The following is a 14,644-nucleotide window of genomic DNA, read 5'->3' on the forward strand; positions in this document are numbered from 1 at the left end:
AATCCAGACGGGGACATAATCTTGACTACTGGTGCCATTGTTGTGAGTAGAGGTTGCAGAGAAAGATTGAGAGTTTTGGGAGAGAAAGAGAATAAAAATTGCAAGAAAGCGTAAAGTAAAAATAAGAATTCAAGGGGCTTTTATACTTTCTCGAATGAAAACTGTAAATAGAATGATTAAATAATACTTTTAAGTAAATTACAGTCGTTTGAGAATAAAGAAAACTGTAGAAATTCTGAAAACTGTCTTTAATACAAATACATACAACTGTATATATATGTATTAACGGTTAAGTAAAAGAATCAACGGCTGTGACTCACTTAAAGCAACTGATGTGACACTTCAACAGATGAGGTAAATAGTTATCCGTTGAAGATTAACACAGTTTTATCCGTTGAAGGATAAAATTTCCAGAAATGTATTTGTCTTTCAACGGATAATGAACATCCGTTGATAGAGCAATTTTGGCTTTCAACGGATAGGGAATATCCATTGTTAGAATAATCTTTACTTAAAGCCAACTTTGTTCTTGCAACAAATTCAATTCAGGCTTCAATACAGATTATAATGAGGACATGAATTTATGAATAATTAAGCATACCTAGCTCACTTACTAATCTTGTGAATGTTGATTCATCAAGTGGCTTGGTAAATATGTCTGCAATCTGCTTTTCACTTGGAACAAAATGAAGTTCCACAGTACCTTTCATCACATGTTCCCTTATGAAGTGGTACTTAATGTCAATGTGCTTGGTTCTTGAGTGCTGCACTGGATTTTCAGTAATGGCAATGGCACTTGTGTTGTCACAGAATATAGGAATTTTGTCAACAGTTAGTCTATAGTCAAATAGTTGATTCCTCATCCACAGTATCTGTGCATAGCAACTACCAGCAGCAATGTACTCAGCTTCAGCTGTTGATGTAGAAACATAATTTTGCTTCTTGCTGAACCATGACATAAGCTTATTCCCTAGAAATTGACAGGTGCCAGTTATACTTTTCCTGTCTATTTTACAACCTGCATAATCTGCATCTGAGTAACCAATTAGATCAAAACCAGACTCTCTAGGGTACCAAATTCCTAGATTTGGAGTCCCTTTGAGATATCTGAAAATCCTTTTAATAGACACTAAGTGAGATTCTTTAGGGTCAGCTTGAAATCTAGCACAGAGACATGTAGAAAACATTATATCAGGTATACTAGCAGTTAAATATAAAAGTGAGCCAACCATGCCTCTATAACTTGTAATATCCACAGACTTTTCAGCCTTGTTTAATTCAAGTTTGGTGGCAGTGGTCATGGGAGTTTTTGCAGATGAACAATCCATTAAGTCAAACTTCTTTAAAAGATCATAAATATATTTAGTTTGACTAATGAAAATTCCACCACTAACTTGTTTAACTTGTAAACCAAGAAAATAAGTTAGCTCTCCCATCATGCTCATTTCATATTTACTTTGCATTAACTTAGCAAACTTTTTACAAAGTTTATCATCTGTAGAACCAAATATAATATCATCTACATAAATTTGAACAAGTATTGTAGAGCCATTAACATTTCTAAAGAAAAGAGTTTTGTCAACAGTACCTCTTGTGAAGTGATTATCTAGAAGAAATTTTGACAAAGTCTCATACCGGGCTCTAGGTGCTTGCTTTAGTCCATAGAGTGCTTTCAACAGATAATACACATAGTCTGGAAAATTTGGATCTTCAAATCCTGGAGGTTGGCTTATATAAACTTCTTCCTCCAATTCTCCATTCAGAAATGCACTCTTGACATCCATTTGATAGACCTTGAAATTGGCATGGGCTGCATAGGCTAGAAAGATTCTGATGGATTCAAGTCTGGCAACTGGAGCAAATATCTCATCAAAATCTATTCCCTCTTGTTGAGAATAACCTTTAGCAACCAATCTGGCTTTATTCCTTATGACAATGCCATTTTCATCCATCTTGTTTCTGAATACCCATTTTGTGTTCAATAGAACTCTTGTTCTTTGGCTTGGGTACCAGCTTACATACTTTGTTCCTTTCAAATTGGTTTAGCTCCTCTTGCATTGCTAAAATCCAATCTGGATCCAATAGAGCTTCTTCCACTCTCTTAGGTTCCTCATGTGATAAAAAACTACTATACAGACATTCATCTTGAAGTAGCCCTTCTAGTTTGCACTTTAGATGTAGCATCACCAATGATCAGTTCAAAAGGGTGATTTTTGGTCCATTTCCTTTGAGGTGGTAGATTAGCTCTAGATGAGGTTGCCTCAGTATTGTCATGATGTGAGATAGAATGTTGATTGGTTGAAACCCCCCCTGAGTTGCTGATCCTTTGAAAGGAATTGGGAGTTCTATCAACTGATGAAGTGAATTGATTATCCGTTGACAGACTATGATCAACGGATGCTTCATTATGTACTTCAACGGATGATGCACTTTGTCTTTCAACGGATGCCGCATTGCTTCTATCAACGGAAGCTGAATTATGACTTTCAACGGATGCAGCATTCTGTGCATTATCCAAAGGCAGATTTTGAATTCTTTTCGAGGTGCCTTCTCCATCATTCTCATCTTCACTATCATCACAATATATCTCAATGTTGTCAAATTTGAGTCCTTCATGATGTCCCTCATCTGTTAGTCCATCAATCTTTTTATCATCAAACACAACATGCACAGATTCCATGACAATATTGGTTCTTAGATTGTAGACCCTATATGATTTTCCAGCAGAATAACCAACAAATATTCCTTCATCAGCTTTTGCATCAAACTTTCCTTTGTGATTAGGTTGATTCCTTAGAATGTAGCATTTGCAACCAAAGACATGAAGAAAGTTTAGGGTTGGTTTTCTTCTCTTGAACAGTTGATAGGGAGTCATGCCTTTTGCTAGATTGATTAGAGAAATATTCTGAGTGTAACATACACAGTTAACAGCCTCAGCCCAAAAGTATGTTGGGAGCTTTGACTCTTCAAGCATTGTTCTTGCAGCTTCAATTAGTGACATGTTCTTCCTTTCCACCACACCATTCTGTTGTGGAGTCCTTGGAGCTGAGAACTCATGCATGATCCCATTTTCTTCACAGAACAACTTCATGGTTGAATTCTTGAACTCAGTTCCATTATCACTCCTGATATTCCTTACTTTGAAATCTGGATGATTGTTGACTTGCTTGATATGATTGATAATGATTTCACTAGCTTCATCCTTTGATCCAAGAAAATAAGTCCATGAAAACTTTGAGAAATCATCTACAATCACTAGGAAATGTCTTTTCCTTGAAATTGACAATACATTGACTGGTCCAAAAAGATCCATGTGTAGCAGTTGTAATGGTTCATCAATTGTTGATTCAAGCTTCTTACTGAATGATGTTTTCTTTTGATTTCCTTTCTGACAAGCATCACACAATCCATCCCTTGTGAATTCCACTAGAGGCATTCCTCTAACTAAGTCCTTTTTGACTAGATCATTCATTGTCTTGAAATTCAAATGGGACAGCTTCTTGTGTCATAACCAACTTTCATCTGGACTTGCTTTGCTGAGAAGACAAGTAATTGATACCGAATCTGTAGAGTTGAAGTCAGCTAAGTACACATTCCCTTTTCTAACTCCAGTTAGAACCACTTTGTTGTCCTTCTTACTTGTGACAACACATGCTTCAGAATTGAAGGAAACAGTATTCCCTCTGTCACATAGTTGACTGATGCTCAATAGATTGTGTTTGAGACCATCAACTAATGCAACTTCATCAATGATGATATTTTCCTTTGAAATCAAGCCATATCCCATAGTGAACCCTTTGTTGTCATCTCCAAAGGTTATGCTAGGGCCAGCTCTCTCCTTGAACTCTGTGAGCAGGGTGAAATCTCCTGTCATGTGCCTTGAACAACCACTGTCCAAGTACCATAGATTCCTTCTTTTTCACTGCACACAACAAAATCAATCAAGTTGATTTTCGTACCCAAGTTTCCTTGGGTCCAGCCTTGTTAGTCTTCTTCCTAGACTTCATTCCTCCTGCATCTTTTGACTTAGGTAACTTTGGGTCAACCTTGGACTCAGATGTAGTTGGTTGAAGTGTAGGGTTAGTCACAGAATCATTTAGCATATTTGGTTGAATTTGATAAGGCATAGATTGTGCAAACATATTATTCCACATATGCATGTTGTATGGCATTTGAGGCATACTGAATGCAGTAAAATAAGGATTATTAACATATGGCATGTTTGCAAAATATGCATGAGGATTCTGATTAGACATAACAGGCATAGCATGCAGAGGTGACATAGACATGTTAGGCATGAAAGGAGTTAAAGGCATGGGAGCATTCTTAACAGATTTACAGTTATCAGATAGATGATTAACACTTTTACAATGCACACAGCTTTTTCTAGGAGCATACTTATCAGGTGTGTAATTGTTGTGTTTATTAATCCCTACCTTCCCATTTCTATTAGATTTTCTTTTAGTTTCCTTTTTATCCTCAACCAACTTAAGCCTATTTTTCAACTGATCTAAAGTCATGTGTCCTATATTCACCTTACTGGCATCTTTGGATGTGCTAGCTCCTTCTTTGACAAAGTTCTTAGAAGTTGAACCAAACTTCTTATTGAGATTTTTCTTTTTAGAATCACTTGCCTGTTTTAATTGATGAGCCTTCAACGGATGCTCTTTTTCTTCCTTCAACAGATACCTTTCATCATCCGTTGATTCCATATCCGTTGACAATCTATCAATTAATTATATCTCCTTTTTGTTTTTCTTCCAGGCATTCTCACAGAATGATTCAATTCCCTGAACCTTGACAATCTGAGCACTAACATCCCTAGATGTTTTCCAGGCCTTGATTAACTCTTGCTCACTTTCTAACTGTTTAGAAAGAATTCCTACTTTCTTAACAGCTTCTTCTAGTTCACTCTCAACAGTTAAGCATTTAATTTTAATCTTTTCAAGCACAATTACCTGATCCTCTAACACAGCATTCCTATCACTTAAAAACACATTATTCTCTTTGATTCTTGTGTTTTCTTTAGCTAGTGATTTAAGGGAAACACGCAAATGATATAATTCATTGGACATATCATTTATGGCTTCATTGCATTCAATCTTAGAAAGCTGAGAGAGATCAGTAGTAATTACCTGGTTGCTTGACGAACTAGTTTTATTTTCATCAGAATTAGCCATCAGGGCTAGGTTGACATATTCCATATCATCATCTTCATTGGCTCCATCTGCTGCCCAATCATCTTGAGTCACAAAAGCTCTTTCCTTTTGTTTGAGCAAATCGAAATATTTCTTTTTGTAATTAACTTGCTCAAATTTCTTCTTATCAGAGGATGGCTTTCTGCACTCATTTGCAAAGTGTCCACTTAAGCCATAGTTATAACATTTGAACTTAGATTTGTCCACCATGTTCTTGTTTGACTTAGTGAATTTTGCATTTTTCCTGAATTTCATCTTTGCAAACCTCCTGGACAGAAAAGCCAGATGTTCATCAACATCATCAGAGTCATCTTGACTGGAATTGTCTTCATCCTCAGCTACTTGCTCATTTCCCTTGCTTGATTCTGATTTGCTTGTGCCAATTTTGAGACTTGGCATTGTCTTTTCCTCATTCCTGGCTTCAATCTTCTCATTGTCAGCTACAAGTGCAATTGATCCTCCTTTTCTCTTTCCCTTTTCCAACAGCTCATCTTGCTCCATCTCAAGTTCATAGGTCTTCAAAATTCCATATAAACTTTCAAGTGTGAAGTCCTTATAATCTTGAGAATTTCTTAGAGAAACAGTCATAGGCTTCCATTCCTTTGGTAGAGACCTCAGAAATTTTAAATTGGAGTCCTTGACTTGGTACACTCTACCATACAGCTTTAATCCATTCAACAGTTTCTGAAATCTGTTGAAGGTATCATTCAATGATTCTCCTTCTTCAGAATGAAAATATTCATACTGTTGAATGAGAAGCTGCATTTTGTTCTCTCTAACCTGCTCAGTACCTTCACAGATGAGTTGCACAGTATCCCAAACTTCCTTTGCAGTTTGGCTATTAATGACATTGTCAAACATATCTTGATCTAAGCCATTAAACAGAATGTTCATGGCTTTCTTGTCCTTGCGAATCTCTTCAATATCTTCAATAGTCCATTCTGCTTTTGGCTTGGGAATGAATTGTCCAACAGCAACTGTTGCAGTAGCAGCTGTGGCCACCTTGTGAGGGATGTGAGGGCCATTTTCAATGCAGTTGATGTAGCTTTCATCTTGAGAGAGTAGATGTAAATGCATCTTCACTTTCCAGTGATGATAGTTATCTCTTTCCAGGACTGGAATCTTTATACCAATATCCTTCCTACTTATGATGGTAGCAGGAGGAGTCTTCTGTACACTCATGATGTTAACAGAATAGATCTTTAAACTCTTTGTAAGTTAAGAGCTTGCTCTGATACCAATTGTTATTCCCAGTGGACTAACAATGAGATTTACAGAAGGGGGGGGGTGAATGTAAATCTCAAAACTTTTTCAAGTTTTGAGCAGTTTCTAAGGCTAAGTGTTTTAGTGAACAAATGTGTGTGAATTGCTTTAAGCTAATACAGACAGATATATATTCAAGCACAAATGTAAAGAACACAAAGAACTTAAAAACTTTTCTGGTGGATTTGTTGTTTCACCAGAGATGTGTTATTTCAGAAAATCTGTGATTCAAAGAATTAAATCACAGCTGCGTCCTAATACAAACTAGATGATTTTCTCTCTGGATTTTTCTAAACAGCTCTGGAAAAATTCACCTTCTAATTACTAGCTGCTACTTGGTTTATATATCACCAAGTTTACAAGTGAAGACAAAACTGTAAAATACAATTAAAAGATTCTTCACATGTTTCTTACTCATTTCTCTATCCAATGCAATTTAGGTTTAGCTGTGAATCTTTGAATACTTCCTTGTTTGCACCAGAATGGAAATGCTGCATTTTCTTGATTCCTCCTAGAGGCTGCCACATTCCAGTTTGTCTCTGTCAACCCATGTGCCTCTGTCAGCTTATGAATTGTCACTATCAACTGCTATTGAACTAAGCATCCGTTGAAGCTTCCATCCGTTGATGGCTTTATCCGTTGAAGCTTTATCCGTTGAGGCTTTATCCATTGATGCATTAGCAGTTGAAACTTTATGAGACATCCGTTGAAAGCTTTAGTTTCTCATCCGTTGAGGACCTTTAATATCAGTTGATACTACTTCACTTATACAAAATTACAAGGCATGAAATATTTACAATTAGCCCTCCTATTTGCATATCCACTAGTAGTCAACATGACTGATAATTTCCCACAGCATCTAAGAATTACAACTTAAATACAGAGAATGAAATGTGCTACAATACTAAACTTATTTCTAAGTAAAGCTACTCCTTCAACGGATAGCCAGAATGGTCTTATCCGTTGAGGCTACAAACACTAGATTTCTACTTAAGTGTTTTGTTTAACTTATCATCAAACTAATACACATATTCCTAACAGGTTGCTTCTGTCTCCTTCTTACTAGGCTCTTTTTTATTCTTTTTTGCCTTAATTCCGATTCGGTCAAAGACAGATCTCCTAGATTGCTGAGAATCCCCAGATTCTTCTTGCTCCTCATCTTGCTCATATTCTATCTGAGCCCGGGCTTGTTCATCTCTGTAGAGTCTGATTGCTTCAGCCAGTTCATGGCTTGTTAAGTTGGCCATATGCTCCTCTACGACTGGAACATTGATGTACTTATACTGATTGAGCTCTATGACATTTCTGGCATCCCGGGGTGTTACTAGCATTTCCAAGACCGAGGTGTGTTGTGTCAATGGTTGCTCCTAGAGGGTCTCTCGATCTCCCCCGGGTTCATGGGCCTGAGAGTGGTCCTGATCCTGGACCTGGGTACTGGCGGAGGGCCTACCAACCGTACTTTTTCCTGCTCTTGCCAATACCACAATTGTACAAACAATTGACCAAGATTTGAGGACTAAAAATGTGGATCTGAGATTGCTTTTTTGAAGATTACAAAAAATTTCCAGAATAACAGCAAACAAACTTTCTGGGCTTTGCTAACAATACTATTGAACAAGAACAGCAGGCTCTAGAATACAAAGAAAATATGCAAGCTAAAGCAGTTCTGGGTTTTAAAACTATCAAAACTATCAAACTCCAGGACTTCAAGACTATCAAGATTATCAAACCCTAGATAACAAAATTGACCAACGAGGGGGGCTCACACAAACGTGGCTAAAATGAACATTCATATTCAAGAAAGGGTATGGTTGTTTATGTTCTTACAGGTTTAAGATGTGGACTCTCTTAAGAGTTTGCTGATGAAGGTGAATCCAGGGGCACCGAGAACCAAGAATGGAGCCCCCTCCTTCTAGCGCCAAATGATAACTCCGATGAGCGGGCGGCTTCGTCCGATGCCGTTTCTGGACCTTCTGGGTATGAATAAGGTGTAGCTGTTGGTTGGGTATCTGTAAAACAACATCGGAAGGGGGAGTTTGGTTCCCACGGCGCCTCCGGTGTAAGAACGAGAATAGGGTTTTGGAGAAGACGAAGATTTATGTATGTAATAAAAAGGTTGATGTGTGTATATGAGTGTGAGAGAGTGATTGTGCAAAAGTGTGAATGTTTTTCTAAACCCTAAATCCTTCATCTTTGGGGTGTATATAGTCCAAGGGTAGGATTTAGGGGTCGTTATCGTTGGTTCTTAGGAGGCGGAGTACGCCTGACTTGGGTGGATTGCTTACACGTGTTCTAACGGCCTTCTGACACGCGTCATGTTTAAATGACATGTTTATATGACATGTTGATTGTTGATTGTTGATAGCTGTCATCGTCACGTGTCCACGTACCCTTCCTTGGCGAGTTGTCGGGTTGGATCCGGGAGAGGAGGGTCTTGGTTCATCGACCGAGCCTGATATCTTTTAGATACATACAGGTTGAATCCTAACCGGTCTCTTATACCCTATCAAACATGGCAGCTTCAGTTTCAGCATTTCTGCGGCGGCGTTGCCGCATGAGCAGGGGAAGTTTAGGCATGATTCAAAGCTTTGCTAGAAGCCTCAACTCGCAGACCAAAGCTGCTGCTGCTGTACTTGATAATCCTGCTCTTAACTATGTGATTTTCCATCTTTTATGTCTTGTTTCGATAATAGTTTTGATGGGTTTTTGTTATTTTGATTGCTTATTGTATATTTGTAGTTGAAAATGATGATTGAATTTACAGGTGATTGTTCAAGGAAGTGGGAATTCAAGAACTGCTGTTTTGAATAGACCCTCCACTCTTAATGCCCTTAATACTTCAATGGTCTCTCTCTCTCTCTCTCTCTCTCTCTCTCTCTCTCTCTCTCTCTCTCTCTCCCCCTACCTACCTCTCTCTCTCATTCTCTCTACCTCTCTCTTTCTCCCACCTCTCTCTCCCATCTCTCTGCCTCTGTCTCTCCCCCTCCCTCAACTGGGCCTATTTAATCCCCTTAATACTTCAATGGTCTCTCTCTCTCGCTCTCTCCCCCCCTCCCTCTCTCTCTCCCCCCCTCCCTCCCTCCCTCTCCCTCTCCCTCTCTCCCCCTCCCTCCCTCTCCCTCTCTCTACCTCTCTCTCTACCTCTCTCTCTGTCTCTCTGTATCTCCCTCTCCCCCCCTCTCTCTCCCTCTCTCTCTCTCGCTCCCTCAACTGGGCCTATTTAATTTTATGTTACTATCATTGGGCAATTATCTCAATTTTTATGTTGCTATCATTAGTGCTTCTGGTTATGCCTATATGTGCAATATGGTTACTATGATAGTGGTGGTGAGTAAATGTGTGTGTGATAGTTCTTGTTATTTTTTACAAGATTTAGCACTTCATTAGTGATTAAAATACTAAGACTGACACTCTTTGTTTTTTTAGCATTTTTGGTCCACAAATAGAGGGGATGTTATATTGTAATATCAGTACACATATTAATATTATGGCAGTGCGGATCACCTTTTATTAAATATTTTATTATAACAGCTGTGGTGTTTGATTTATTAGATGAATTTGTAGACTTATGCTAGCTAAACTCGTTTGGTAAATCTACCCGGTGCTACATTTACATCTTTAGATATGCGAATGCATATGATTAGAAATTTTGTGATGGTGCTATATTTACATCTTTAGATATGCGAATGCATATGATTCACAAAAGCTGTATGAAAGTTGGGAAAATGACCCAGATGTTGGTTTGGTGGCCTTAAAGGTAATCTTACAGTAGTTGTGTTGTTTATTCTCCATGTCATTATAGTTTAACAACTCTTGTATTATTATCAATCTTTTTAAAGGGCAGCGGCAGGGCTTTTTGTGCTGGCGGTGATATTGTTGGTCTATGGCAGCTAATAAATAAAGGTATGTTTTTCTTTCTTTTTGGGATGGAGTGGGAAAACATTTTTTTAGCTCAGACACATTGGCCAAAGCTCCAGCTTGAAATGTGTTTTAGTATTTTTGGGAGTTGTTTTCTTGAGTTTCTTTTATTTTTACTATTGTAATAAGTAGAGATGCCTCTGACATTTACAGATTGTAATACATTGACGAGTATCTCCTGTGAATATCTAAGAAAGCATATGGACACACTTTTTCCCAATAATGCACAGAAAACTTGCTAAACTGTGTCGAGGACCTTTGAACAAAAACCTTTTAAGTGTAATGAAATTTTGGTACCATTATTACATGTATGCACCTCCTAACATACTTTAATTTTTTTCCCTAGTTTCAAATGTTAGCAGGGGAGCAATATAAAACATGTTCCTTTATATCTGATATTCTATGAAGTTCCCAGCCCAGATACATCTAGATGCAACTAAGCTCGGAAACGAGCATCAACTTATAGGAAATGATTATCAACTTATTTGAAATGTCTTCTTGTTATTAACATTCTAGACTTTACATTAACTTGTGACAAGGTCAGGTACTTGCAGAAATAACATTGCTTAATGATTAGGATATATACATATTACGTATACACTTAAATGCAATGGTGCTGCTATACCACCTTTATTGCCTTCCTGCTGCTTCTCCACTATTCCATCTCTTTGTTTTAGGACCAAGAATGTTTTCTTGGTTTGGATGTATGTGATGTTCCTAGGTCAGGTTTCTATCCGAATACAAAAAATGTTTCGCTGCTTTACAGTTTCATCAGTATTCTGTTTCTATACAGTTGCTTTTTATATGTTCTTATGAATAATTAAACCCTTTGAACTTGGGTCCAGCTTTTACAGGTGACCGTGAGGCCTGCAAAGATTTCTTTTGGACATTATACAGTTTCATATACCTCCTCGGTACATATTTGAAGCCCCATGTGAGTTGTCATTTTGTTTTAACAAGTACAAAGTTATACTTTTTACTGCTGGATTTATTGTGCTAGTCCCTCTCAGTTTCTTATTTGATCTGGTAATCCTTTTGTATAATGATGAGATAATAAGGAAGATTGCACTTGGGACATTTTTCTGATTAATGCAGGTTGCTCTTTTGAATGGGATTACCATGGGTGGGGGAGCTGGTGTTTCGATTCCTGGGACATTTCGGGTGGCAACTGATAAAACTGTATGAACACACAGAATTAGTTATTTATTGACCCTTGTTATCTATTTTACTTTACAGCTTTTAGAATTTAAAATAGGTTACCACAGAAGCATTAAAAATAACGTTAAAGTCATCAATTCCAATCCTTTTACTTTCATGTTACCTTTTGAAGAAATAATAATCATCTTAAACATGTTTTAGTAATAATCATCTGAAGCACTTTCATAAAAAACTGAAATCATGAATTCTATGTAAAATTATGAGACCTGTGTGATTCTGAAGACATTATGTATATTTTAATTTTGCAGGTGTTTGCTACACCGGAAACGTTAATTGGTTTTCATCCTGATGCTGGTGCATCATTTCATCTGTCACATCTTTCTGGTTGTTTAGGTAGGTTCTTTCCGTATGCTGTAATTAAGATTTACACAAACATGATAATTTGGAATCCAAAAATTTCAGTTTTCGACAATAGTTTTTTCTATGGGACACATTGCTTGGATTCGCATTTCTGTTCAAGCTACTCTTTTACTGAAACATTGTCTACTTTTAATTTCTCGCAACAAATTCTCTTGAATCATGGAATCCAATTTATTGTTGTGATCGACTTCCATATGCCTACCCTTTTGGAATCGTATATTTAACATTTCTCTAACATATTCGGAAGCATTAGTTTTGTGGGGTACACTCTTGTTGCAAGTAGAACCTACCCTGGAAGCTTTTTGAGATTTGTATAGGATGCATTCAGTAATAGGTATTCCAATAACCATGTGGGACTTTAAGGAATCTTAATTGTGATATTAATGTACAGACCATTAGAATCTAGCATACTAAAACGATTCTTGGTGGTCTCTTATATACTTGCAGTTCATTATCCATTAGGCAATTGACCTATTATGATCTCATTTCCCGTTGTCATTAGATTTGTTGTATGTTAGTTATAAGTTGTTTTTCTGGTGCTTGAGGCTATCCCAATTCTAATTGGACTCAAATTTTTAATCTTTTAATCAGACTGTTATTTTATGGAATGGCTACATATTGTGCGAAGTGCATAATCTGAACACAAATATTAATTTAGTTACTAGTTAAGATCTTGCTACCGGTGTTTAATTAGGGATGATTGATTAAGGTCTATTTTTCGCTCTCAGGGGAGTACTTAGCTTTAACAGGGGACAAGCTGAATGGAGCAGAAATGAGTGCCTGTGGGCTTGCTACGCACTATTCCCTCCATGCAGTAAGTTTCAATTAGATCAATTTTTAATTCTTTTCCACTTCTTTTTAGTGATCTTGGAAGAACTCTGTCTGTGTTTAAACAGAAGCTTCCTCTGATTGAAGAACAAATAGGAAACTTAGTTACCGATGATCCGTCTGTTATTGAGGCTTCTCTGGAAAAGTATCGTGACTTTGTCTGTCCTGATAATATGAGTATTATTCAAAGGTATACAATTTGTGTTTATCTTTTTGTGATAGAAGTATATTGTGTGTGCGCGTGCGTGTGACTGCGTTTTGGTTCCTTATGGTTGCAATTTAGTGCACTCATTTTTAAGTTATGATTTCAATAAAAAAAAAAGATTATTAATATTTATTGTCAGTTCGTGGGACATCTTTGTAGTATGAAACATCACAGTGATATGTTGCAATTTACAATTTTAACGATTTCCGAGATAGCATGGATACTTTCTGACGTAATATATCGCATATTACTGGTGGTTTGTTCAGGACAGAAACAATTGATAGGTGTTTTGGCCATGAAACAGTTGAGGAAATCATTGATTCTCTGGTAAGCATAAACAAGTCTTTCTTTAATCTTTACAATTCAAGTTTTAAACAAGTTAAACCGAGAAAGTGTAGTTTGGTTGGAGTTCTGAATAATGTAATATCATTCTAGGTTACAAACCATGATTTCTGGCCTTAGATCCCGACAGCATTAATTATTCACCATTACTTTAAGAGCAAACAGATGTACATATGTGTAGCGTATATAGTAGTTTTGTAACTTACCATTTATAAATGAATTATGCTTTTGATCATGGTTTAGGCAAAGTATTTCAACAATGGAGCTTACATGCCTTAATAGTTAATAGTGTTAGTGCGGTTATATAAAATTTGCAGTTAGGAGGTGGATTAATAATTCACATGATTGTATGTTGAATATGTTCATAGAACTTTTCAATTCTGGATCCTTGATTTTTCTTCAGGGAGTTCGGGCACGAATGGTTAATAAAGATTTTGCGCCGAAGGTAATATGTTATTTAAAAACACTAGTAATTCTTACGAGCTTGAACTCTATTCGACCACAGTGGAAGCCCTACAATTTAAATGTAGGCATCATCAACTGTGAGAAAGTCTTCTGTTAATGATGCTAAATGCTAATATATATTCGAAATTATGCAGTGGGATCCTCCAAGCTTAGAACAAGTTTCAAAAGACATGGTGGATCAGTACTTTTCTCCCCTTAACGAAAACCTGGGGCCTGAACTGGAGCTACCTACCACGCAGCGAGAAGCGTTTAGATAGGATCCGGATAAATAGTCAGTTTTCTAAAGTCTATCGTTGCATCAAAGGTCCCCCAATGAAGAATTTGCAGATAACAGAAAATTTCATGTTGAGGGTTTTGATCTTTGGTTAGTTCATATGTTGTAGCAGTAGGTTTGGACTAATTCAGTATGTGTTATGTAATGTACATTTGCAGTAGGTTTGTAAGTCTGTAAGATTCTGGACATTAAAAAAACAAGTTTTTATCTACCTAGATAATAATATTATGAGATGTTGTGATATGTATTTTTAGTTCCCATCAACTTTTTCTTAAACAGATTAGTTGAAGGTTTCTGTTGCATTTGGAAAACACTACTGCTAAGATCTGTTATGGAAATCGGCCGATTTTTCAAAAATCGCCGATAAATCGCTCAAAAAATCAGTCAAAAATGTTTGTCCGATTTGACCGATTTTCGATAAATCGTAAATCGGTACCTCAACCGAATAATTCTGATTACAGTGCCAAGTGAAAAAGAAGAACCGACTAATTGGAAAAAAAGAAATTATAGGTACTATTGAGAATATTTTGCTAAAATATAGTATCCACTCTTAATACCCTCAACACTTCTATG

General features: G+C 36.9%; 1 protein-coding gene across 1 annotated transcript; it reads left to right on the forward strand.

The window, feature by feature from the left end:
• The first annotated feature begins 8,806 nt into the window (after positions 1-8,806).
• Positions 8,807-14,314, forward strand: LOC141660361 (3-hydroxyisobutyryl-CoA hydrolase-like protein 1, mitochondrial). The gene is made up of 12 exons (XM_074467343.1): positions 8,807-9,117; positions 9,226-9,306; positions 10,150-10,218; positions 10,301-10,364; positions 11,225-11,313; positions 11,475-11,558; positions 11,846-11,930; positions 12,686-12,771; positions 12,854-12,975; positions 13,257-13,317; positions 13,736-13,777; positions 13,932-14,314. Exons 1-12 carry the CDS (start codon positions 8,974-8,976, stop codon positions 14,052-14,054), a joined length of 1,050 nt encoding a protein of 349 aa, XP_074323444.1. The 5' UTR covers positions 8,807-8,973; the 3' UTR covers positions 14,055-14,314.
• Positions 14,315-14,644: the final 330 nt, after the last annotated feature.

This window comes from Apium graveolens, chromosome 1 (genome assembly GCF_009905375.1).
Source record: "Apium graveolens cultivar Ventura chromosome 1, ASM990537v1, whole genome shotgun sequence".
Taxonomy (NCBI): Eukaryota; Viridiplantae; Streptophyta; class Magnoliopsida; order Apiales; family Apiaceae; genus Apium; species Apium graveolens.

Bases quoted from the DNA above. Each gene is read 5' to 3' on its own strand.
- LOC141660361 (XM_074467343.1), top strand. From the start codon at position 8,974: ATGGCAGCTTCAGTTTCAGCATTTCTGCGGCGGCGTTGCCGCATGAGC. The intron at 10,219-10,300 runs GTAATCTTACAG...ATCTTTTTAAAG, and splicing joins TTGGTTTGGTGGCCTTAAAG to GGCAGCGGCAGGGCTTTTTG. The intron at 12,976-13,256 runs GTATACAATTTG...TGGTTTGTTCAG, and splicing joins AATATGAGTATTATTCAAAG to GACAGAAACAATTGATAGGT.